The 27,490-nt window shown below is 43.2% G+C and overlaps 1 protein-coding gene across 4 annotated transcripts in view; it reads right to left on the reverse strand.

Annotated features, from left to right (window-relative positions):
* The window catches only part of LAMA5 (laminin subunit alpha 5), a 201,274-nt gene extending 174,454 nt beyond the window's left edge, over positions 1-26,820 (reverse strand). For all 4 annotated transcript variants that reach the window (XM_077460289.1, XM_077460288.1, XM_077460287.1 and 1 more), the window contains exons 1-2: positions 26,477-26,820; positions 17,311-17,463 (exon numbers count right to left, since the gene is read on the reverse strand). In XM_077460289.1, coding sequence (XP_077316415.1) covers positions 17,311-17,463; positions 26,477-26,731 — 408 coding nt within the window. In that variant the 5' untranslated portion in view covers positions 26,732-26,820. The remainder of the gene's footprint in view (positions 1-17,310; positions 17,464-26,476) is intronic.
* Positions 26,821-27,490: the final 670 nt, after the last annotated feature.

A 27,490-nucleotide genomic window follows, 5' to 3' on the forward strand; every position in this document is an offset into this window, starting at 1 on the left:
CACACACTCCCTGTGACTTTTTCTTATTAACAGCCTTTCTCTTCCATTGTTCTGACACTCTGTCAAAGAGTTTTACAACTCTGTACAAAACAGGGAACCAAGCAATACAGGAAAGGAATGGGGGAAAGGCTGTAATTCAGCATTAAAAGTCCTGGGATGCTGAGCAGACACAGTGTATGTTAAGTTTCATATCCACTGCTGCCAATGTCATCTTGGCTTGACTTGTTAGAAAGTCATTGACCCACAACAAATACACAGGTCATTAGGCTTGTGAGTTATACCCTTATGTTAACCATAAGCCAAAGATCTAAACATTTTTTTTGGAGGGCGGGGGTCATACAACAATCTTACAGTATATTCTGCAAAAACAACCTGGATGATTACTGCAATTGGAAGAAATTCCACATGTTGGAAATATTTGAACAATTCGGCAATGTTCTTTGCTAATACTGCAGAGATAATGCAAGTTCACACAGGAAGGGGAAATGACGTAGCAAGAAGATTCTCAGTAAGGCTAATGGGCAGCCAGTAGGCTTGGCAGACAGACCGCTCAAAGCAGAGCTCTATGTAAAACAAATATGGCCAGTAAACCTTTTGAAAATGGGAAGATCGTTTTACTTACTAAAATGAAACGTTAATATCAATTATGCTCATTTGCTATTTATTAGTCAAACCTTTCTATGGAAGTATGAAATGTAAGCAGAGTTCCAGCTGTTGTATGGACTGGCCTTGTTGAGTTTCTGTGGGTTTACTTTTGGCACACAGTCTGCAGGGGCTAGCATGGTCCAGAATACATGTAAAAATCCAGTGCAACAGACATGTTTTTTGAGTTACAGGAGGCCAAAATTTGTAGGTGATTGCCTGGTTTGGCACCAAACAATACATCTAAACTTAAAACAGAAAAAGAGCCCTACTTATAGATTGTATCTTCTTTTGTCTGTTTTTTTGTTTTGTTTTGCTTTGCTCGTAGTCAGTATTTTTACGTTGTGAAAGTTCTGAATGGTTAGAAAGGCCTACTTTGCTGACAGGTAAGGCAAGAAAAATGCATGGAACAGATTTTACTTTGATGTGTTCAATACAAATATAATCCAACCATGACCATTACTCATCTGCTATGCGAAGGAGCCAATACTGTGTCTTTCTGGCATTGTTCCCTTTCGTGCAAGTCTATTTAACAACCGTCAAGCTCTCTCAAGTGAGATGAACTGGATGAAATCCTGCAACCACCCAGACTCCATGCAATGTATCCTGTGGTATCTTGACAAGACCAATCAAATGTCACACACTTTGGGGTTGATTTACTAAAACTGGAGAGTGTAAAATCGAGTGCAGCTTTGCATAGAACCAATCAGCTTCCAGGTTTTTTGTCAAAGCTTAAAGTGATACTAAAGCTTTGGTTTTTGTTTTTAAAAAAAAACAAACGTGTCATGCTTACATGCTCTGTGCAGTGGTTTTGCACAGAGCAGCCTGGGTCCTCCTTTTCTCGGGTCCCCCACTGACGCTCCTGGCTCCTCCCTCCTGCCAGTTGTCCCCACAGCAAGCTGTGGGGGCACCCAAGCAAGCGCGTTCCTGACCTGCGGTTCTGTGTGTCCATTCCCACATGGAGCCACGGTTTGGCCCTGTCCCCTCCGTCTCCTGATTTGCTCACAGACAGATTGAGAAGCTAGAAGCTAGAAGCCGATTGGCTACCATGCACGACTGCACCAGATTTTTCACCGTTCAGTTGCAAGTAAAATCTTCAACTGCCAATTACCCCCAAGCGATAGATCACATCACATTCAGAAAGCTCATTTTATTTACATTCATTTAAATTTTTATATTTGAATGTAGATTCTGTAAGGTTTCTTCCCCAGCACTTCTCTTTACAGTATTCTGCACTGTTCAATGCTTGTAGTCAAGGTTTTTGGGGTTATTGGGGACTGAAAGCAATGGCGGTGCTGGAACTCGGGAATACTTTATCTGCATATCTCCCGGGTTCGTTTCAAGGACCATACAGAAGATGCTGATACCGTCAACAACATGGAGTTATCAAGCAGGATAGCCAGACACACAATAAGAATGCCAGGAGCCACTAGGCAGGTAATGCATGACGTCTGAGCGAGTTTAAATGAAAAAATATTTTACTGGAGTGCATCTTTAAAGCCCCATTATGTACCATTGTGTGAACTTTCCATGCCAAGCTGATCTCTGGGAAAATATTTTGTGATTATCCCTCATAGACCAGAGACACAATATGACTTCTAACCGGCCTTTTCCTTCCGCGGATTACAGAAATATTTCTCCCCGCAGCCCGGACGTTTTTTTTTTCCTTCTAAAGAATAATCAATGATGTCAGCGTAAGCCCTTGCTGACTGATGGAAGTGGAGCGAGGAGAAGCCTGCACCAACATGAACTCCTGAGGGGGCCACAGCAATATAGGTAAAGGGGGGGTAGGGAGCAGAGCGCCATCTTTGGACTGAGATTTCCGTCTCATTGATCAAGAAACAAAAAATAAATAGAAAAAAAAAAAAAAGATAAGAGAAGCTCCCATTAGCTGTCTCACATCGCAGAGCATGGATTTCCTGATTCTATTTTCATTTATTTTTCCTGGCCCCAATGACAGCTATGAACTTTGAACTATGAGGTTATAAAGTCCTAGCCCAAATCATGCTGCCGCCATCCTCCATCGCCCAAGTCTGGAGACCTTTAAAGGTTCCTAGAACTAAATAAAGCAAACTCTTGGCCTGGGTTTATCCTCCTAAATGTAAACAGCTAATTTAAAAATGGAAAACTGACTTCTCAGGAAATCGCTGAGCGATTCCCAACTGCTTATTTATCTAACAAAGGAGGCACGTTTTGAAGTCAAAAGATAGAAAATAACATAGAAAGACAGAAAATAGACAGATAGATTAGATAGATACATTATAACATGATAGATAGATAGATAGATAGATAGATAGATAGATAGATAGATAGATAGATAGATAGATAGATAGATAGATAGATAGTATTATTAAAGTATGTAAAAATGCAGTAACTAAAGTCTCTTATAAGCCCATATGAGCTTCATACTGACACATAAAGGAGTTTACTTTATTTTAAAATAGAAAAACCTTAAATTGATTGTAAACCTTTTTGTCTTACTTTTATCTATAGTAGGGATGAGCTCAGGCGTGTTTGCATGGTCCACATGCAGAGCCCGCCAGGAAGTGGGCGCAGCGCTGCTCTAATCACAAGCAGTGAGACATTGCCCCGATGTGTGGCTGCAGAGATCAGGCAACGCCTCACTGCCTGTAATTAGCGCAGCGCTGCGCCCACTTCCTGGCGGGCTCTGCATGTGGACCCTGCAAACACGCCTGAGCTCATCCCTAATCTATAGGTAAGCCTAGAATAAGGCTTGCCTATATGTAGTGGAAATATCTCATAAACAAGCGCCGTTTAGGAGATATTTCTCTTGTAGTGCGCCAATGTCATCATCGGCATATGCGCTGTGAAGAAACAGACCACCGTGCCATTTCTTTATACTGCGTGTGCCGTGGCTGACGGCTCCTGTGCACATGCGTGGGAGTGACGTCACACGACTCCGGCCAGTCACAGATCTGGAGTCTGTGGCCCCAGCAGGAAGAGGGGCAAAGACGGAAGCGGCCTGCACAGGAGACAACTCGTGCTTCGTTTTGGGGTAAGTGTCATATAATGGGCTAGTATGCTTTTCACATGCCATCTGAACAACATTTAGCTTGCTAAGGCACAGTTTTCACTTTTTTTTCCTCTGTTGCATCTCTGTGCCTATCACATAGAGTCACCTATAGTTTCTTTACAGCCACTTCCTGTCTACATGCACTTCAGTGATGACTGCAATATGGCATTTTAGGGTGGGTTTTCCTAGAGGTGACATCATTGGACCATGTCTGTCCAATGTGTGAAGAAATGGCCAATTGAGGTCACTATTGGAAGCCCATGCAACACAATGACAATACTTAAGTACAACTAGGAGAGAGAATTTTACACTATATCAGGAAGTGGCAGAACAAGGACCTTTATGGCAGGATCACAAGGGAAGATTTTAATGAAAGATGAAGGTTTAAAAAAAATAAAAGACTTTTAAAAGTATGTTACCAGGTTAAAATTGATATCAAACGTTACTGATTGGGTTATATATATATATATATATATATATATATATATATATATATATATATATATATAGTATTTTAAATGCAAACATAAATAAAACAAAGTATGATGTGCTGTCAAGGACATTTTGTTCAACAGGACTACGGCCGGCCATAGACAGAGCGATTTTCTTTCCTGCAACCACAGGTTGAAAGGAAAGAAAATCGCTTGATTCCCACATCAACACAGTCACGATTGATGGGAAATCCCTCCCGAGGATTCACTGTGTTCTCCTGGCACAGAGGTGGGGAAATCCATCTCCGCTGGGAAAACACAGTGATTATTGCTAGTGGCTATAATAGCCGCTAGCAATAATCACATGTAAAATCCAACAGGCTGGTTCAGCCTGCCCCATGCATGGTTTGAATCTAGGCTGGTTCAGCAGCAACCGCCTACGGCCGGCTTAAGAGTCTTTACCAACCAGGTTTAGATAACAAGGCAGTTCTTAGTATCCAAACCCATCATATTTCAATTTTCAATTTACACAAAAGCCTTAAAAAGCACCAATGTTTTACTATATGGAGCAAAAGAGATCACAGACATGACAGTTTGATGGGAAAGGATTAGAAGAACCCACAGTGACAAGAGCCAGAGGCAAATTATCTGTTTATGTTAGGGAGGAGAAGTGCCCACCTATAAAAGTCCCAAGTATTTAAGGAATGTTCCTTGAGGAGAGAAGGGGTCTTCTAAATCCACCATAAGCACATTCCATAAAACGAGATCCCACGCCTCATCTACTAAAGATTACCTGCCCACCTGGAGAGAACATTTATAATACTGAGATATGAGCAGCAGTAGAGAACAGCAAGCCATGCCAACTAGGTCCCACTATTCTCAAGTCAAATAAGCTGGAGATGAATTCCAATTGGTTAATATCAGCTTGTGAATTTTACTGCTTTATTAAATAACTTTCATGTTGATTTACTACTAAAGCCTCATCCACCAGGATTTTTAAAAAACTGAATTTTTATAGACATTCAACTTTTTTTATTTTTAGCCTGTAAATACACCTCTATATTAGCAGATGTGGCCTGGCACATATAGGCATTTACTACTGTATTAGAATAGGAGCGTTAAATGTTGACCACTATCTATCTGCATGGAGGAGAACAGCTTTACATTTCTGGAGGGCTCTGCAGCACAGCATGATTTTGGTTACAGCTCTATGACCCTCCAGGTATCATTAGTGATAATCCGGTCCTGTAAGGAGAAAAGTGCAGGTTATCAAATGTCAGACATGCCGGAGAACCCCATGAAAATCTTGAGAGCCAGCACATAATCTATAGACACAAAATCTTTATTTACACTTATCCGGCTAAAAGAGGAGTCTACCATGCTGACACATTTCACCCAAAAGTTGGCCATACACTAGAAGAATTTTGGTTCATTGTTTCAGAAGAATTCTTTTCGATTTTTGTAACATTAGGGGCGTCAAATTGCTGTCCATTTTTGACCACAGTGATGAGAAAACTCAAAAGAGCATAGTTACATAGTAGGTAAGGTTGAAAAAAGACAATATCCAGTTCAACCTCTGTAGGTGTACATGTGTCAGTGTCTATAATAATTTCCCATATCCCTCTATGTTGTGTTTTTTAAGCTATACATTCAAGAGTCTTTTAAAAATATCCATACTTCCTGCAGCCACCACAAATTGTGAGAGAGAGTTCCACCTCCTTATTGCCCTAACAGTGAAGAACCCCCTGCCCAGTTTAAGGTTAAACCGCTTCTCCCCCAATCTCATTGTGTGGCCCCGTGTCCTCATACACGCCTTGGGACTGAATCGTTTTTTTCCTATCCTGGGATACCCATTGAGGTATCTGTAGATCGCTATCATGTCCCCTCTCAATCTCGCATCTCCAGAGAGAATAAATTTACTGTTTGCAGCCGCTCCTCGTAATTGAGGAGGATGGAAATATTTTCTTGAATGAAACAGGGAATGAATGTGGTTTTTATTCAGGACGTTACATTTATTCCACAATCCAATGTTAAAAGCAAATTAGATTTTGAAGTTCTTTCAAAAGACATTTGTCAAGTCATCTAATGTACTGATGAGAAAGTTTATAAATCTATTAGTGTATTACCAGCTTTAGTCGCAGTCCAGGATTGGCTGAAACGCGTCCTGCACATACATTTTATTAACAAGTATCAGACTAAAGGAAGGAAGACCCCCCCTTCTTTGAGCCCGATAGGTGTTAATAAAGTTTATGTGTATTTGGATTGTGTGCTGACTCTTTAATGCCTATGGGAAAGGTGCTGCTGTTCACCATACACTACTGCCTGATTAAATGACTGCATAGCGAGGTGAGCCAATCATATGACTTTTCATATCAGAGAACCTGTTGCAAACAATGTTGCCAAGGAACCTGGATCTGGGGGTTTTGGTAGAGCATAAGTTCAATAATAGCATGCCAAGCTGTGGTTTCCAAAGCGAGCAAAGTCCTTTCTTGCATTAAGAGAGGTATGGACTCCAAAGAGAGAGATATCATTTTGCCCCTGTACAAATCATTAGGAAAACCTCATCTGGAATATGCAGTTCAGTTTTGGGTACCAGTTCTCAAAAAGGATATCGGGGAACTGGAGAAAGTGCAGAGAAGGGCAACCAAACTGATAAGAGGCATGGAGGAGCTCAGCTATGATTAGAGGAACTGAATTGATTCTCTCTTGAGAAGAGGAGATTAAGGGGGGCATATGATCACCATGTATAAATATAAATAAATATATATATATATATATATATATATATATATATATATATATATAGTGAACTTGGTGTTGAGTTATTCACTTTACGGTCAACACAGAGGACAAGGGGGCACTCTTTACGTCTAGAGGAAAAGAGATTTCATCTCTAAATACAGAAAAGTTTCTTCACAGTAAGACCCCTTTCACACTGCCGAGCCCATAGCATCTGCGGTAAAACGCAGATATTTTTAGTGGCGTTTTACCATCGGATTTGCAGCATCCCGCTAGTGGCTGAGAAAGGGTTAAAACCGCCCGCAATAGCGGCGTTTTGCTGCCGGTATTGCAGCGCTGCCCCATTGATTTCAATGGGGAGCAGCGGTGAAGGAGCAGTAAACACACCGCTCCTTCACCACTCCAAAGAAGCTGCTGGCAGGACTTTTCCTGACGTCCTGCCAGCGCACTGCTCCGGTGTGAAAGCCCTCGGGGCTTTCACACTTGAATGAATGGTGCAGCAGTTTGAGGGCAGATTGCAGGTGCTATTTCTAATGCTATAGCACTTGCAAAACGCCCTCAGTGTGAAAGGGCTCTGGAAAATGTGGAATAGACTCCCGGCAGAGATGGTTCTGGTCAGCTCAGTAGATTTCTTTAAAAAAGGCCTTGATTCTTTCCTAAATGTACATAATATAACTGGGTACTGACATTTGTAGGTAACGTTGATCCAGGGAAAATCCGATTGCCTCTTTGGGATCAGGAAGGAATTTCCCCCCCCCCCCCCCCGCTGTAGCAAATTGGATTCTGCTTTTCTGGGGGAGGTTTCGCCTTCCTCTGGATCAACTGTGGGTATAGGATTGGGTATATGGAATTGTGTGATATTTTTTATTATATTTATTTTATGGTTGAACTAGATGGACTTGTGTCTTTTTTCAACCTAACTTTGTACTATCCATAGCACAGAAGCTGAATACCATACTACAAATGTTTCTCATGGCTTGGTAATCAGGTTATGGAAAGATAGATCTTGGTAAGAAAATATACTCATCTATAACTACCAGATTTCGGATAAAGTCTTTAGATTGTAAGCTCTCGCGAGCAGGGTCCTCCTAACGCTCCTGTATCAAATTGTATTGTAACTGTACTGTCTCCCTTTTTTTTGTAAAGCGCTACACAAACTGTTGGTGCTATATAAATTCTGTATTATAATAATAAAACAGACCACCATATTTAAGTAACTGAAGAAGAGCTTAGTCATCAAGGGGTTAAACTAACTGGGACATAAGTGCCACCAAAGATGTCAAGAACTCTTGTTAAAAGGGAGAAATTTGTAAGCTCTCCGGATGTATGAGAGACTGCACAGGTACAGACTGATCCCAGGATAACTGGAATTCCATACATATCCGCAGCACAGGAAACAAAGACATTCTTCATCCCAATCTACCTGACTGCAGCAAAGAACTCAGAGACCGAGGGAGGTTTCATGGTAACAAGAGTACAAGATTGACGGCAAAAAGCTTGGTAAGGCTAAAAGTAAAGTGCAAAGCAACCCCAGCAATCAACTGCAACCCATCTACCATGAAATGAACAATACATCTTTTGGAGGCGGCTGATACACAATAGATAACAGGTTTGGGGATACCCCATCATTTTGTCAGGGGTATATGTTTCCGAATGGGGCTGAGCTGAGATGGCCTTTTAAGTGTCAGCCAGCGGAGATTGGACTGAATGCTGAACCACCTACTGGCTTCTTCTCTACTATATCATAGCTATCAAACCCTACATTGAAATGTCCATATTGTGCACTAATGAAAGAAAATATATACCACTCCGGTACCTGGACACTGACGATATGGCTTCATTTATGTTGTGGCTGTGCTATCAAACAGGGCTTTTGGATGCGGTTTTGGGACAAGATCAAAAGGCTTGCCCTTAATTTACATTAAAAAACAAACAAAACTTTGTCCAATTGGTAAAACATATAAAAAGCCCTATTATAGTATTTTATCTAAAGTCAAAGCTTTCTGCTTTAGTTTTGGCTAAAGGGCTCATTCACACTAGCAGTTCAGAAGTGGCAAAATCCCCATGGTTGAGCCACATTTTTAAAGCCCCCCCGACTGCTCCCCTTTTAGCTGTGTCGGGGGATGCACACATGTCGTGGCAGGAATTATAAACCCTGCTGCTTTCGGGGAGCATTAAGTCCACCAATTGCTACTCATTCACGTGAATGGGGCTGCTCTACCAGTACCCCGCAACCAAATGCAATGCATGCAGTTAATGTGCACTAGTGCAGGGTGCAAGGGGTTAAAGCGGGTGGAGAGGAGGTGATACAACACCTCCTCACCACCTGTCAAATGCTCTCTGAAGAGCGTTCCGAACGTGGTTTGCTTTTCAAAGACCAAGGCAAGTGTGAACAAGCCCTTAGGAACAATTACAATCCCTGTCAGGTTTTTATTGCTGTCTGTGACCCCACTGGGGAGAGTCATGCTTTGTGTTACTCTGACCACTGTCACCAGGAAAGAAAGTAATGGGAAATCCTAATGGCTTATTCACATCCACATCAGCCCTGTTGTGATGCATTGGGTACTGTTGCCCAAGACAATTGTTCCCCAAGGTACCTTGAGGTTCAGTTCACAACTGTGTTAAGAAAAGTGTGTTGCAGTGCAGTGTAGTGCATCGCTATGTTGTGCTATGAAAAGTTGTTTTTTTCAGCACAGCATTGCAATGCACCACACCGCACTGCACCACACAGCCTTCACAGCGCACACCAGCGGCTGCTGGTGTGAGCGAAACCTTAAAGTGGAAGTATAAATCTAACTAACTCTAAACCTACTCTCTGCCTAATTATAGGCTTACCTGTAGCAAAAATTGGTTGTAAAGGGTTTACAGCCACTTTAAGATTCTGTTCAATCTCAAGGCACACCATTCTAAAATGTAAAAAGTACAAAACTAATAGTTTTACATAACGCAGCAACATCCCCACTCGTAGAACCCTCAAAATTAGAGGTGCTTTATTCGTCCAAAGCAAATGTACCTTTGCACACTGGTCAGTAGTGTATTTAGGTTTTGTGCTGCCCTAGGCCTGACTAAACTCGTGTACCCCCTAATTTAAATATGACCCACCACTTCCTGTCAAGGCCACACCTCTTGCTGTTTAAGACCCGCCCTGAAATTTTTGAGTGGGGGCACTAGTTCTGAGGGCCTGGCGGGGGGGATGGGTTCCCTTCATTTTCATAGATTTCCTCTCACTTCCTGTTTGGCTATGGAGCAGGAAGTGAAGGGAAATCTCTACAATGGGACAGGGATGGTAAAAAATAAACTGACAGGGGCTATAACCCTCCCTTACTCTATCCAAAATGAAAAAAAAAGTGTTGCCTATAGTTCTACTTTAAGCACAAATTTCTAATAATTTTATGGAGAGGACTAAGAAGATATAACCATGCCAAGGTTTGTGCTCCAGGATGATAGGACTGTCAAAATTAGAAGCGGCGCCCCCCCCACACACACAGTTGCGGAATGTCGACCGCCCGCATACCGGAAGCAGTGCGGACGCTTTATGGGGGCACTAGACTAATTTACCTTTCAGCCCAGTCCGCCCCATAAGTCTGGCACTACACTAACAGTGTAGCGCAAGCCGGCGGGGACTCTTTCTGTGCTGCCCCCCTGCAAAGTGCTGCCCTAGGCCTGGGTCTTGTCGGCCTAGGCCAGGATACAGCGTTGACACTGGTACTGACTAGTATTCCAACGTTTTTCTTCTCCCCCAGTTTCTCTCCCTCACTCAGCTCATGTGACCCCAGTGCTGATAGAGTGGAGCAGGGGACGAGCAAACAAGGATGCTGTCCAGGTGTCCAATGTCCCCCCGATCAACCAATGACGTCATTGGATGTTGGGATGTCGGAAGTTAGGAAGTTTTAATGGTGCACAATGTAAACCTGTGGCTATCTGTAACTGAAAGGCATGCTTGATTGCGTCTCTGGCTTTTATACAATTTGTGCGCCATTTTACCAAGGCACCCCTGAAGAGATCTGAAGGCACCCTGGTTGAAAAAGGCTGTCCTAGACACTGAAGCCACCGCTGACAGCTCAGCATGGGACCAGACCAACTGAAGAACAGGTAAGTATAGCGATATTGTTTCTTTACAGGACTAGATAGATTAGGCTTAGAATGTGGCAGAGAGTAGGTTTAGAGTTGTCACCAAAACAAGAATACAGAGAACATTTTCCCATTGGGACATCTGTTCAGGTGACAACTAACAGAGGATTTCCTGCAATTTGGAGAGATTTGGACAAAACTGCCCAATAGGATGCAAGTAGCAAAAAGAAAACAAAAAAAAAAAAGAATTCACAGGAAGTTTTAGCAATTCCCTATTGGATCCAAAACTAAAAACTATTTTGGCTTTGGATGAAGTAGCATCTGCAAAAATTCAAAAGTTTGTTGTGTGAAAACAAAAATGTTTCCACTTTCAGTGAAAAGTGAATGGCCAACCCTTATGACCTTGACGTTCTGCCTGGTCTATACATTCTTCACTTGGAAACATTACTTCCCCATTACAACCATTCAGGGAATGTATCAACATTGTGACTTAGCAATTTTCCCACACTGGATTATAATAGTGCATTCAAGATCGCAATAAGCTGAAAAATGTCAACTAGTATTAGTCATCTTACATCATTAGTGCTGGGAACCTCTACAAGGACACCGGCAAGGATCGGCCTGAAAGGTGCCTAGGTTTTTTTTTTCATCAATTAACTGAATAATAACAGATTTTGGCCTGTGCCACAAAATAATTGATTGATTAGCTATCATTATAAGGACAAAACTGACTATGGGTTCAGGGTTACTTGGGAAAATCTCCCAGTATTTTATTGCCTATTTCTTCATTTCAGGGCACAAAACCAAAAGTAACAAAACAGAAAATGTTGTGAGGGTGCCATAGACCGTTACTACAAAGATGGCCGAATGATTGTTAAGGTAGAACTATAGGCAAAACTGTTATTTATTTTTTCATTTTGGATAGAATAAGGGAGGGTTATAACCCATCACGTTTTTTTTTTTTGCTACCTGTGTACCATTGGGGGAGGTTTACCTTTACACCCTGTCCCATTGGGGGAAGCTTACCCTCACTTCCTGTCCCATTGGGGGAGGCTTACCCTCACTTCCTGTCCCATTGGGGGAGGTTTACCCTCACTTCCTGTCCCATTGGGGGAGGCTTACCTTCACTTCCTGTTCCATTGGGGGAGGCTTACCTTCACTTCCTGTCCCATTGGGGGAGGTTTACCTTCCCTTCCTGTCCCATTGGGGGAGGCTTACCTTCACTTCCTGTCCCATTGGGGGAGGTTTACCTTCACTTCCTGTCCCATTGGGGGAGGTTTACCTTCCCTTCCTGTCCCATTGGGGGAGGTTTACCTTCACTTCCTGTCCCATTGGGGGAGGTTTACCTTCACTTCCTGTCCCATTGGGGGAGGTTTACCTTCACTTCCTGTCCCATTGGGGGAGGTTTACCTTCACTTCCTGTCCCATTGGGGGAGGTTTACCATCACTTCCTGTCCCATTGGGGAAACTTAGGCATCATGTACACTGGCCTACATTTACAGCAGCAGATGCAAAATGTGGCAAAAATTGCGCCGCGACTTTGCTGAATTTTGCATTTCCCCCTGGGCAATGGTCAAAACCTTTCTATCCTGAGTGCTTCAGTTTGCAAAGAATACCCAATCACGTGCAAGGAAAATTTAAAAAACAGCATTTTTGCTTGCACCCGATTGGATGATAAAAGTGAGCAGAGCTTCTGCTCATTTACTAAGCTCTGGAGCAACTGCACTTTGCAACATGCACAGTCAATTTGCCTTTAGTGAATCAACCCTTATGTGTACATTGACACTTTTATGGAGTTAAGTTTAGGAACCTGTGGCAAAAACATGCCAAAAGCTCCTAAACTCAAGTTTAGGAGCGGTCGGTGTAGGCTAGTGTAGATGAAGCTTTACCTTCACTTCCTGTATCGTAGCCAAAACAGGTCCAAGTCCAGGTCACCAGATTCAATGTACCCATTAGAAGATTTCCCCTCTATTACTTTTTCGGGGACAGCCCAAATGTTGGGATTTTCTTTTACTTTCACTTTTAACGATAATGGTAAATATAAGGAGTAGAAAGGGTGAATCTCCCTAACAGGGGAACAGACTGCCATAAAAAACAAATAGGTGTTCTAATACCTATCCACCCTATCCGAAACAAAAAAAAGTTTTGCCTTTAGGTATACTTTAATGAGTTCAGCTAAACAGGAAACTTGCAATCTTATCATTGAACGGCAAACTACGTTGGTGCCTGGCGGCCCAGAAACAATTTACAATTCCATCACAGAAACTTTAATTACAGAAGTAGTCCTCAAGTAGCCATAGGGGGATGGGTAGAGCCCTTACAGACTTCCTATGCACATAATCTGTTTATTGGCCGCCACTAACGGTTTTGAGTACAGTATATTAAATTCAGTTTTTGAGATGAAGCATGAGTAAGGAAGAACAGAGGTCTAGATATCCACCAAATAATAGGTCAAACAGATGGGACAGGTTAAGCAGGTTAGAACATGGTGCTCACTTCCGAGGAACAGAAAATTGGGACTTCTATCTGTCCGGTCAAGCACTGGTTAAAGTATGGTGGAGGAGTTTTCATTCTCCTCTGACTGTCCTATGAGGATGCATGACCCCTGACTTCTGTCTGGACAGTGGTGATTGGCCCTGTAGCAAAAAAACTCTCTAGCAATACACACCAAACTGAGCACGTGCAGAGTGCCTCCAAGGCTCTGTACTATCAGGAAATGGATTGGGGACAGTAAAAGGGGAGGAGCAGAGAAGACAGGACCGAGCAGCCTTTTACACAATGCAGAGGATTAACCCCTTAGGTTCCATAGTGAGTATAACAAGAATGCTTTACTGCGTATACAGATTGATTTTACTGTTGTGGGTTTAGTAAAACTTTAATTTATCCCCTGATATATATGGAGAGTCAACACCCCAAATGTCAGATTGGCCATCGCCATGGATGGTTAACCCTGCTGCTGCTGACTGAGCAATTTTATCCAAAGAGAAGTCTCATGCAGCTGGATCTTAAGCCTGGGAAGCTTTCTGTTCCTCCAAGAAGAAGATAACTATGTGGATAAGGGCTGGCAAAAGCAATCTACAGGCTCTATAGCAGGGGTCTCAAACTGGCGGCCCTCCAGCTGTTGCAAAACTATAAGTCCCATCATGCCTCTGCCTGTGGGAGCCATGCTTGTAACTGTCAGCCTTGCAATGGCTCATGGGACTTGTAGTTTCACAACAACTGGAGGCCCACCAGCTTGAGACCCTTGCTCTATATGGTCACTTTCTGGAGTATTTCCCAAGTCTGTAGCAGTGGGTCCTCCAGAGTGATCCAAGGAGGCATTTCCCCCTTTTTGCCTTGGCATCACACCCTTAACCTTATTAGCCTGTGAAACAACCACCCAGTTCCCAGCATGTAAAAGAATAGTTTAATTTTTAAAGTAAAGTGCATCCATGCTGGCTAGCATAGACACAGGCAAACTGGCCTTCTGGGTCTTAAAGTTCCTCAAGGCCAGGAACGGTGCAGCTTGCAGCTTGAAGGAGAGTCTTCTATTTAGCACCTCGCAGCAGATTGTTCTCAGAGTATTGCTCCGTTGTCACATTGTCCTGAAATGTGTGTTGGGGGAGGGGCTCCACAGACACAATAAAACACAATTAAATGCCCCATCCCCTCCTCCTCCAGCACAGACAGACTAAAGGAGTCACAATATTAGGGGCCAACAGCAGTGTAACCACCAACAAGAATGCAAGCTCAGCCCTCGGAACAATGCTTTATAGAAAGCCACGACGGCAATGATGCCAGGTCCACCATGATACTTTAGTTATAGGAGGATGTTAGAAGGCCAAAACACGATCTCCAATGCAGTCCACCAGCAACAATTCCATAAAGAAGTCTTCATTGCTCCCTTACACTGCAGCCTTTATAAGACTAGTAGCAGCTACCTGTCAGTGAAATATCAGTTCTTGATGTACTTTTCCATTAATGTCATGGTAAAAATGACTTGCAAGTTACTTTATCACCCGAACAACGTGACAAAAAGTTCCTTTAAACGCCATCAAGTAGAAACATGTAAAATGTGGAAACATTACTGAAACTGAAAGAACTGTCTGCACTGCCCTGACAACCAATTACATTCTTCCTTTCACATACTACAAATCAGAAAACAACGATTTGCAAGTTCCAACCAGATTTGAACCATGTATGAGCAGGCTGAATGTAGTCGATTGATTGATCAACTTGGGTACAACTAGCCTGTCGGATTTTACATGAGATTATTGCCAGCGTCTATTATAGCCGCTAGCAGTAATCACTGTGTTCTCCCAGCGAGGGCAGCTATCCCCGGCGGGAGAACACAATGCTCTCTAGGAGGGAATTGAGTGAGAATAATCGATCCGTCTTTTGACAGCTTTAGGCCGGGTTCACACTTCTGCCAGATGCGGCCTGCAGCAGGGGGTCCAGTGCGTCCCTGTTATCCGTTTCAGGGCCCAATATTTGCCTGAATTCGACCCTGACACAAAGCCAAAGATGCTCAGGACTCCTGTGCAAGCCGTTCCGAAGCGCCCCCCCGGATATATGTGAATGGGCTAAATAGAGAGCCGTTCACAACCTCCTGACATGCGAATTAGATGTGGAGAAATCCTCATGCAATTCGCACAAGTGTGAACCCAGGCTTACACTTTAAATTCTCCGTGCCAATTCACACTCAGTATCAGAGGCAATTCCAGCATGACGAGGATCTGATAAAGAGGCCCCCATAACCCCATACCAAAATCATTTTACACTCCCTTTTAGCCCTTAAAGGCTGGGTTCACATTGCTGCAATCAGATTGCGATCCGACTTTCAGGAGGATTATGTCATACAACTTGGATGCTACTTTGAAAGTGGTTTGCATAATCTATGGGGCAAAATCATGCAAGAATCATATCAAAGTAGTACAGGAACTTTTTTAAAAACTGTGCCGCAATGGTGTGGACAGGCACCGTTGAAAATAATTGCTGCATACTAGCTCATTATACCTTTGCCTTGCAGAGTTTTTTTTTTTAATGTGAGGGTTTACTACCGCTTTAAGTTAGAAATGGGTTACAATTTCACCTTCTTAAAGTGGTTGTAAACCCTTACAACACACTTTGACCTACAGGTAAGCCTAGATTAAGGCTTACCTGTAGGTCCAAAAATATCTCCTAAACCTACACGGTTTAGGAGATATTTGCTGAAAGACAGGCACCGCTGCCTACGGTGCACTGAGCGCACCGCTGTTAACGGCGATATGCCGCGAGTGGCGGCTCCTGTGCGGATGCGTGGGAGTGACGTAATCACGGCTTCGCCGAATGACAGCGTCTGAGCAGCGAGACCCACCAAGAAGATTGATGCGCCGGACTACAGGGGACAGCGGTGACTTCGCTGGCTCCTGTGTCAGGTAAGTGACACATAATGGACTACCATGCGATGCTTAGTAGTCCATTATGCTTTACCTTTGCAGGGAATGAAAGAGATAGTAAACTCATCAGGGTTTACTTCCTCTTTAAAGTGGTTGTAAACCCTTACAACACACTTTGACCTACAGGTAAGCCTAGATTAAGGCTTACCTGTAGGTCCAAGAAATATCTCCTAAACCTATACGGTTTAGGAGATATTTGCCCGAAGAAAGGCAACGCTGTCTACGGCGCATGCGCCGTAGACAGCGGCGCGCAGGCGCACTGAGCACGGCATTTCCAAGAACGGAGCTGCCGCGCAAATGACCGCCCGAATGACAGCGGCGGAGCTGCGAGACCCCACCGACAACATGGATGCGCCGGACTACAGGGGACAGCGGTGACTTCGCTGGCTCATGTGTCAGGTAAGTGACACATAATGGGCTACTATGCGATGCATAGTAGTCCATTATGCTTTGCCTTTGCAGGGAATGAAAGAGGAAGTAAACTCATCAGGGTTTACTTCCTCTTTAATGATACAATTACTAGGGGTTTTAACAGATCAAATGAGACCAACAATAGTTTCTTTATTTGCAGAATGTAATCTGTGGACACTGTTGGTAGATAAGGGAGGGATGAAGTTATGGTTGGGCCCTCTGACCTCATAGGTTTTTGAGCAGCTGTTTCATCTGTAACCCCAGGGCCATCTTTAACACAGAGCAAAAGGGACAGCCACCCCGGGCCCAGTCATTGTTGTGAGGCCCAAAGCAGCTGCCCCTTGAGTCCGCACTGCCTGCAAATAGTTGATAAGTGGATTTGAGACTCCAAGTAGATGTTTGCCCAGGGTTCAATCAATATTAAAGACAGCCCTGTGTAACTCCTGAAATTGCATTCTATGATCCAATAAACAAATATAACTGAATAGAACTGCATGGCTTCCACCTTTATGAGCCAAGGTTAAGATACATGCACAAAATATTCTATAAAAAAGGTAACACACACCTGCCCCAGATCCAACGTGACATTGACTTGGTTGACTTCCAGTCCTCTTGACAAGGGAGGGCTTTGCCACCATCTTTCCGTTCCATCGATAGCATTAGTGATTGGGTGCGCTCTCTCCCCACCAGTAGATAGACAGATGTCACAGTACTGCCCCTGAAATCAAAACCAACACAGTCACTAAAGCAATCAGGACATCAGCAAATACAACATAACAATATCTGCCCTTCAAACATATGTTTTGCTGCCAAAAGTAAATGCTGAAAATTGTAAGAGAATACTGTATGTAGGGTTCAGTGTGACATGAATGCAAGCAAGACAACTTTTAAAACATGTCACTTTAATGGCAGCAGGCTTTCAGACCTGGCAAATTACACTCTTAAGGCCTGGGGCCATATGATGCTGAATTCCACATCCACAATTTCACATCTGTCCTTGCCCTCAAGGAGCTTACAGTCGAAGGTCCTTAAATCCCAATCACACATACTAGGGCCAATTTAGACAGAAGACAACTAACCTACCCCCATGTCTTTGGAGTGTGGGAGGAATCCGGAGTACCCAGAGAAAACCCACAAAGGCACAGGGAGAACATGCAAACTCCAGGCAGGTAGTGCCGTGGTTGGGATTCAAACCACTGACCTAGTGCTGCTAGGGGAAAAAGCTACCCCCGTGTCTTTGGAGTGTGGGAGGAATCCGGAGTACCCAGAGAAAACTCACGCAGGCACAGGGAGAACATGCAAACTCCAGGCAGGTAGTGTAGTGGTTGGGATTCGAACCGACGACCCTAGTGCTGCTAGGGGAAAAAGCTAACCAGTTATCCACTGTGTAGGCAGTCTGTGCCCAGGGGCGTACATCCATATGAATGCACATGTTTACGCAAGTACCAGCGTATACCTATATAGAGTCCTTGATTTCTATGGGTGGCTGTATGTAATACCTGTGGATCCCAAGCAGAGAAATATGCCTGGATTTTACATCATATGACCCCAGGAGCCTGTGTGCATGAGACCTAAAAAAAATACAAAGGCTACAGAACTCCTGTATCAGCGGTAAGCCCCACGCTCCTCGGGAAAATAATGAATATACAGTAAAACCTTGGTTTGAGAGCACTTTGCAAGACAAGCAAAATTCTTTTTTTAGAAATTTTGACTTGATATACAAGCGATGTCTTGATATACAAGTAGTGTCATGTCACAACTGAGTATAAAAGAGAAGAGAGGCGCCTCCAAGTGTAGCAATAAGGTTACATTTAATAAAGGTACAACATTTAGCAAGTCACATGGTTGATGATTAAAACAGGCACATCTAAGTATGCAGGCATCCGGGGTAAAGCTGTCGGGAAAAAACATTCTCCTCGCCGTGATCAACGTCGTCCCTTCCACTCTGCACTGCTTCAAGCCTCGCTTTTAGATCGTCCTACTGCAGGGGAATCTTCCCTGTCACGATTGCAGACTGACAGCAGTTAGAGCCGGCGGTGAGGGGGATGTTTTTTTTCAACAGCTTTACCCTGGATGCCTGCATACTTAGATGTGCCTCTTTTAATCATCAACCATGTGAGTTGCTAAATGTTGTACCTTCATTAAATGTAACCATGTTACTACACTTAGAGGCACCTCTCTTCTCTTTTTATACTCTGTAGATCCTGCCGGATTTTGCTTCTAATACCCTTGTGGAGGCTTCCATTTGTGCTTACATTTATGGTTACCCAACCGATCACATTGCTATAATCTTTTTATATGAACTATAAACTGAAGGACTTATGAAAAATGGCTGTGGAACGAATCATTTGCGTTTCCATTATTTCTTATGGGGAAATTTGCTTTGATATAGGAGTGCTATGGATTACAAGCATGTTTCTGGAACGAATTATACTTGTAATCCAAGGTTTTACTGTAATACCCCGTACACACAATCGGACATTGACATTGCGAACGTCAAGAACGCGGTGAAGTACAACAGGTACGACGAGCCGAGAAAAATGAAGTTCAATAGCTAGTGTGGCTCTTCTGCTTGGTTCCGAGCATGCGTGGAACTTTGTGCGTCAGAATTGTATACACACGATTGGAAATTTATGACAACGGAAAATCCGATCGTGTTTACGGGGCATAATTGTCTGTGGCAGTGATTAGGAGTACATGCTAGTAAAATACAGTCATAAAAGTTCATACACTGTGTTTCGGCAGACCATGCTAACCACTGCTCTTTTTGCCCATGGATGTTAGATTGCATTACCCCAAACTGGCATTTTTTGGACCCAAATTGAGGGATCATACTGGGGGTTATTTACAAAAGGCAAATCTACTTTGCACTACAAGTGCACTTGGAAGTGCAGTCGCTTTAAATCTGAAGTGAGGGGAAGCTCTGCTGATTTTATCATCCAATCATGTGCAAGCTAAAATTCTGTTTTTCATTTTCTTTGCATGTCCCCCTCAGATCTACAGCAACTGCACTTCCAAGTGCACTTGTAGTGTAAAGTGGATTTGCCTTTAGTAAATAACCCCCACTGTGTGTATAAGGCAAATCCATGAGAGTCCTGCCAAACTTTCTCAGGGAACAAATAGGTTGGGCAGATGAGAAAATCTTGCCTAATTACTATTGTTTTCTACAGTATAGGCATTGTACACATGGCTCTACCTCACCCTCCATCACCAGGCTGATTTTACTGCTTGGAACAGAATCATATTTTGGATTGAGCAATGATTTTAACAGGTTCTGAAGACAAGTCATCTAGAGATCTCAGTGGGGTTGCCACCTCATCCCTTTAAACCCAAAAACATATGAATTACACAGGTTCTGAGGCTAATTTAATGCGCCTAAGTTTAATTACCCTCAGAACCTGTGTAATTCATATGTGCACCCCTAGATCTCAGGCCCCATTAGGTTTTTAAGTAAAGTTGTCAGATATATGTAAAAAGAAAATCTAAAAAAAAAAAAAAAAAAAAGGATTGCTCTTCAACCAGATCCCACAGGGCACGCTGACCACATGTACATGCATCAGGCCAACTTCGCTATCCTCCATCCTACATCATCCAGAAATAAAGTGTCCCCTGCAAAAATGCCCTTGATTAATGTATGTATTTGGGCAGATTTAGCATCTCATTGTTTATCAATGGGAAATGAATGCTTTACAGCCCTACCCTCCTGATTAAACCGTGATTGCATCCTGCTGGGGGCTCTTAAGTACTTGTATGGCTCTCAGAGCAAGGTCAGACGTTTCACAGTTCAAAGGGGCCACTGGCAGCTCTGATAAGGGAGCCATGCAGCAATTAGTGAGATAGAAGCTCAGCCAAACTCTGGGACACACAACCTTGTGAAGGCGACCTGGATGAAAAGGCGATGGGGGCGACATCTGCAGCTCTGCAGATAATTGTAAATAGAGGGGCTGATATTTCTACAATGGGAATTAGGGGTTCAACTGAAATGTATGTAGCTGCTTCTGCACTGCCATAGGGCAAAATCAGTCACGGATTGTTAGATCAATCATCCATAGAAACACTCCGTCTTTAAAAAAAAAAACTCATTAAGAATGTTCTAAAGACTTTACACTTCAGCTATCAGGACAAGTATTTTTGTATTGCCATTGTACTTCAATGAACTTTATTTCACAGTGAAAACCATTGGGAATCATTTTGACCTGTCATATATTGAGAATTGCCTGCTAAAAAGACAGTCTGGTCCAAAATGAGATCAGGAAAACTCTTGTGTGACATTGTCTTACAACTACCCACCAACCTTTCAAATGACGATCTGTTGGTTAGAAAAACAAACTTCTGGCCGACCACCCATAAAAAGACCAAGTATCGGCCAATACGATAATCTTAGGCTGGTCATACACCCATAGACGGGCTGAAAGAAAGAAATCTAACAGAATTCTCCATCCACGCTAAGCAGAACTTTCCTGCTGTTACTATTATATTCTGACAGTCAGTCAACACCACTATCTGTTATGCCGCGTACACACAAAAGGACTTTCCGGCAGACTAGGTCCGAGGGGATCAGTCCGTCGGACAATACGATCGTGTGTGGGCTAATACGATCGTTATCCATTAAGAAAATCCAATGGACCTAGAAATAGAACATGTTTTAAATCTGTCCGACGCACTCAATTCCTATCAGGAAAACTGTAGGTCTGTATGCTCGTCTGACAGACCAAATAAAACGCAAGGGCAGCTATTGGCTACTGGCTATTGAACTTCCTTTTTTAGTCCTGTCTTAGGTCATCATGTTCAAAACCAACGGACTTTCAAACGGATTTAGTCCGTTCGTGTGCGGCCAAGTCCGTTCATTCGGAAATTCCGTAGGAACTCCGTCGAAAGTCCATCAAGAAGACAGTCGGACCTAGTCTATCGGAAAGTCTGGCCGCGTGTACGCAGCATTAGAATACCTGAACAGTGCCTGCAGCTAATTAGATGCAGATACATTCGGCCAACAGCTTTCCACCCAACACGTTCGATTTTTCAGTCAAAGGGTGACAGGCAGCATGGTGCAAACAGTGCCACCAACTAATACAATTTCAGACAATTCCTAATGTGAATGGTAAGCTTTGGTCTCTGCCAACTGCCGAGGTTGATCACCCAGAAGGCAACCTAGGCAGGAGCCTAGGGTCCAGTGGATGTCCACATGGCTCAACTACAACCTTGATTATGAAGTAAACCAGGTGGATAGCACAATTGGTCAAAGCTGTATGACCAGATTGTCACTGTCAGGGCAGAATGGACTTATACGCAGTTGGTGTTTAATGGGGTCATGCCTGTACAGACAATGTAAATGGGGTGGATTCTCCTTGTCTATTGCAATCCTTATTAATGTCATATGAAGGAATGGGTTTGAGGGGCAAAGCTTCTACCTTGCCAAGGTAAAAAGAAGACTTCTCTGGCCAATGGGATAGAGTGCAAGCCACCACCAACAGCCAAAAATGCTAGTACTAGAGGCTACATTGCAACTGACCGGAAGGCAAAAGACTTAACCTCTACCCAGGCCGAGTCCGGCTGTCTGTGTCAATGGAGCAGGACTCGGGAGTGTGCCTACATGGGTGCCCCCATGGAATGCGGCTCTCTGAAGAGGAGCCCCACCGAAAAGCAGGATCCCGTTGCATAGAGCAGGTACGTAGAACATGTTATTTAAAAAAAAAAAAAAAAGAAAACAAACCTTTACAATCAAAGAGGAAGTAAAACCCTGATGGGTTTTACTTCCTCTTTGTTTCCCTGCAAAGGTAAAGCATAATGGGCTACTATGCATCGCATAGCCCATTATGTGTCACTTACCTGACACAAGAGCCTGTGATGTCACTGCTGTCCCCTTCCACGAAGCGTCAATCTTCCTCCCGGGTATCGAGGCCCTGGCGCTGTGATTGGCTGGAGCCACAATGACGTCACTCCCATGGATGCGCTCAGGAGCCGCCACTAACGGCATGATCGCCGTTAGCAACGGCACGCTCGGTGCGCCTGTGCGCAACTGTCTATGGCACATGTGCCGTACACAGCAGTGACTGTCTTTTGCAAATATCTCCTAAACCTACATGGCTGTGATATTTCTTTCACCTACAGGTAAGCCTTAATCTAGGCTTACCTGTAGGTAAAAGTGATCTGTAAGGGTTTACAACCACTTTAAGCTTTGACAACCTGGAAAGTGATTGGTTTCTGTGCAGAGTGGCACCACATGTTGCACTCTCCAGTTTTAGTAAATTCTATTAAATCTAGTAAATATCAACCCCAGACTGTCTGCTTGTGTTTACCTGCGTATAGTCATTGCTTTCCATTGGCAGATGTATGTGGGGGGGGGGGGGGGGGGGGTACGCCTCAATTATGCATAATGTGGCCACATTCATGAGGCCTAAGGCAATACATTTGCAAAGTAGAGCATTGCATTAGAAAAGAAGGTCTGGTACAATTTTTAGCACTTTGGCTACCATTTGTTCTCAATTGGCTGCCAATGTGCATAACATGCGTTAATGTACCACAAAAGCATGAATGGAACCTTATCAATAGACCCCCAAAGTACAAAGTATACACCTGACTCCAGCCTTAGGCCTCTACTACATAGAATAATTTTGCCTCTTAACTTGAGATTATTCTTATGTTACAAAGCCATTAAAAACATAAAGTGTCACCAAAAAGTGAAGCCAATAGCCACAAAAGTGCCAATAAAATATCAGATATGAAATATCTCCCATTACCATTCACATCCATGAACACAGACACCCCGTCTGTACCTGTACACCCTTCACTCTGTGTTTACAGTCAACATGAAAGAGGACAGCTAACCCTCTTTCCATGATGCTCCTCTACAGGTCTCATCACAGCCTGGCTCTGGTCTCCATCCATAGGAAACCTTGACAGGAAGTCAGCTGTGGGCAGTAAAATCTCTCCTCCAACAATTACAACTCATCTCAGTCATCCTCAGCTCCTAGAACCTCGTAAACCTTATACACACATACACCCAACCTGTGAAAGGTCTCACAAGCCATCTCTACACTTACGCACAATCAGAAATTCTCCCAGCAAAAGTCAGATGAGAGATTTTGGTCAGAAAAATGCGTATGCTCCATCGGACTTTTGCTGGCGGAATTTCTGATCATGTGTACGCGGCATAAGTGTAGAGGCGTAAAGGTGCGGGGACTTTCTTACATGCGGTATGATATTTTTGGCACCAAAGACTTCAATGGAATCGCATATAAATTATTTTTATACAGGATTGATATAGAAAAACTGATACACCACAACTAATTCCCTCCAAAAGTGTGTATCGCCATTGCGCTAGAGACAATCTCAACCTATAAACTCAGCTGCTACTTATACAAAAAATATATTCAATTTGTGCAATAATCTTTCCCTCAAACAGAAATTAAAACTAGCACGTAGCGCTAATGTGCAAATGACTTACACCATATACCTAATTACATCTATCGCAAAAGCATATATAAAAAAAAAGATATATATATATATATATATATATATATATATATACACACTCGCTTATATGCATGTCTTTACAGTATATTGTTTGCACTTTTAGCACTTTATATTTATATTCACATTATATGCGAGTGTATATATGCATTTTTTTTATATATGCTTTTGCGATAGATGTAATTAGGTATATGGTGTAAGTCATTTGCACATTTAGCGCTACGTGCTAGTTTTAATTTCTGTTTGAGGGAAAGATTATTGCACAAATTTAATAAAGGATTGATATAGTGCCAACAGTTTGCACAGCGCTTTACATCAGAGGTCTCCAAACTGCGGCCTGTGGGCCAGATGTGGCCCTTTGCATGCCTTTATCTGGCCCTTGGGAATTTCTCCCACAAATATGAAGCCTTATTCCTTCAACTGATATGGACAATAGGACACTATTCCTCCCACTGACACCAATGATGGGGCACTATTCCTCCCACTGACACCAATGATGGGGCACTATTCCTCCCACTGACACCAATGATGGGGCACTATTCCTCCCACTGACACCAATGATGGGGCACTATTCCTCCCACTGACACCAATGATGGGGCACTATTCCTTCCACTGACACCAATGATGGGGCACTATTCCTTCCACTGACACCAATGATGGGGCACTATTCCTCCCACTGACACCAATAATGGGGCACTATTCCTCCCACTGACACCAATGATGGGGCACTATTCCTTCCACTGACACCAATGATGGGGCACTATTCCTTCCACTGACACCAATGATGGGGCACTATTCCTCCCACTGACACCAATAATGGGGCACTATTCCTCCCACTGACACCAATGATGGGGCACTATTCCTCCCACTGACACCAATGATGGGGCACTATTTCTCCCACTGACACCAATGATGGGGCACTATTCCTCCCACTGACACCAATGATGGGGCACTATTCCTCCCACTGACACCAATGATGGGGCACTATTCCTCCCACTGACACCAATGATGGGGCACTATTCCTCCCACTGACACCAATGATGAGACACTATTCCTCCCACTGACACCAATGATGGGGCACTATTCCTCCCACTGACACCAATGATGGAGCACTATTCCTCCCACTGACTCCAATGATGGGGCATTATTCCTTCCATTGACACCAACAATGAGACATTATTCCTGTCACTGATAGCAACCATGGAGCATTATTCCTCCTACAGACACCAATGATGGGGCAATATTCCTATCACTAATACCTATTATGGGGCACAACTCCTTCTACTGACCATAGGTGCTTTGTAATTTTTTTTTACCCCTGTGACCACAGTCTGGCCCCCTAAAGCCTGAAGTACAGTAAACTGGCCCTTTGTTTAAAAAGTTTGGAGACCCCTGCTTTACAACATGAGAGCAGACAATACAGTTACAATACAATTTAATACAGGAGGAATCAGAGGGCTCTGCTCGTAGGAGCTCACACTCTAAAAGATGCATGTCCATGATGCGTTCCCTACATGACAACAGACACCTCCTAGCAACATTAACACACCCCAAAAACGCATAAAAAAATGCAAAATGCACCATAAAATGGGTCTCAAAAACACATCAACCGCACAAACATAGATATGAACGTAGCCTAAAGCTGGACACACATTATACAACTTTCCTTTAAATTTACCTTCAACTATGCAGTACAAGGGCCTGCCTGATTGCATACAAATTGAAAGAGTTTTTCAGTCCGACCTCATATTAGATGGTTTTGGTAAATCTAATGGAAAGTTGTACAAGAAAATTGTATAGTGTGTAGCCAGCTTTAGATTTCTCTTCAAACTTCTTAGTATAAGAGCGTGCCTCGTCTGAGACTAGGATCCTTTGGATTTTTTCTTCTTATGACAGTTTCAGTAAAGCTAACATAAAAAATCAGATTGTATGGTGTATGGGCAGTTTATAAAGCAGTGAATCTGGCATGCATTGCAGGTGTTTTAGATGGAATGTTTGGGGAAAGTTATAAATTGCCATAAATGACAAGTGCCCAGATCCCTGGACTGTAGCAGTGTGAGGGGCCCCTCTCCCAGAGCTCAATGGGTTAAAAAGCAGTCCCTTAGGGACCGGATCATAGAGGGCCACCCATCCCCTTCCCTGCACTCCCCGGACTAGTGAAAGTGAAAGATCAGCGAAGTTGGATACAAAGTAACAATGATAGGACAGCAGGGGGGCAAGAGATACAACAAACAAAGCCCCGGCTTTAACCCCTTGTGTACCTGGATGGTCTGGCTGGGGTCCCCTAACACGGGGCCCCCCACCAGCTTGCAGTAGAGGTCCTCCACGGGTCTGCCATCCTCGCCCTCCCCGCAGGTGGCTGTGGCTGAGATCTTGGTGCCCTCTGCCAGGTTGAAGTAAGGAGGGTGCAGGCTGAAGCCATTGACTCCATTGGGGGGGAGCAGCTTCTGGCTGCTGATCGCCCTGCAGAGCAGACAGAGGAGGAGCAGGCAGTGGTAAGGTCCGGGCACTGCCATCCTCCCGGGGCACAGAGAGAAGAGAAGAGAAGAGGGATCACGCAGGGATCAGACTCTGCTCAGCTGCTGCTTCATCCAGACTGAGCCAGAGACAGGGAGGAGGGGGCGGGACACACCACTCAGACCTGCCCCAGGGCTCTCACCACTGCTGGGGGCATCACATACACCCACTGCCCTCTGCTGGGGCTCTGCCACTTCCCACCATCTCCATGGAGACTTCTAGCCATGCACACTTCTTTATTTATTATTGCACCATTGTTTTCTAAATAACATCTTCATGCATCTAAAGAATGATTAATTTATAATAATAAAGAATGATTAATTTATAATAATTTATAGTAATAAATAATAATTAATTTATAATAATAATAAATAATAATTAATTTATAATAATAAAGAATGATTAATTTATAATAATTTTTTAGTAATAAATAATAATTAATTTATAACAATAAATAATAATTTATAATAATAAAGATTAATTTATAATAATAAACAAGGATTAATTTATAATGATAAACAATGATTCATTTATAATAAACAATAATTCATTTGGCATTGTTTTAATAAAGGATGCACTGTATAAAAACAACAGTAGTAGTAATATTTCAAGTGGTTGTAAACCCACTTTTTGGACTTCTACCTATAGGTAAGCCTAGAATAATGCCGCGTACTCACGACCGGACTTTCCAGCAGACTAGGTCCGACGGTCTTCCCGGCGGACTTTCGGCAGAGTTCCGACGGACTTTCCGAATGAAC

The sequence above is a fragment of the Lithobates pipiens genome, unplaced genomic scaffold (genome assembly GCF_037356315.1).
Source record: "Lithobates pipiens isolate NorthernLeopardFrog02 unplaced genomic scaffold, aLitPip1_a1.2 Scaffold_28, whole genome shotgun sequence".
NCBI classification, from domain to species: Eukaryota; Metazoa; Chordata; class Amphibia; order Anura; family Ranidae; genus Lithobates; species Lithobates pipiens.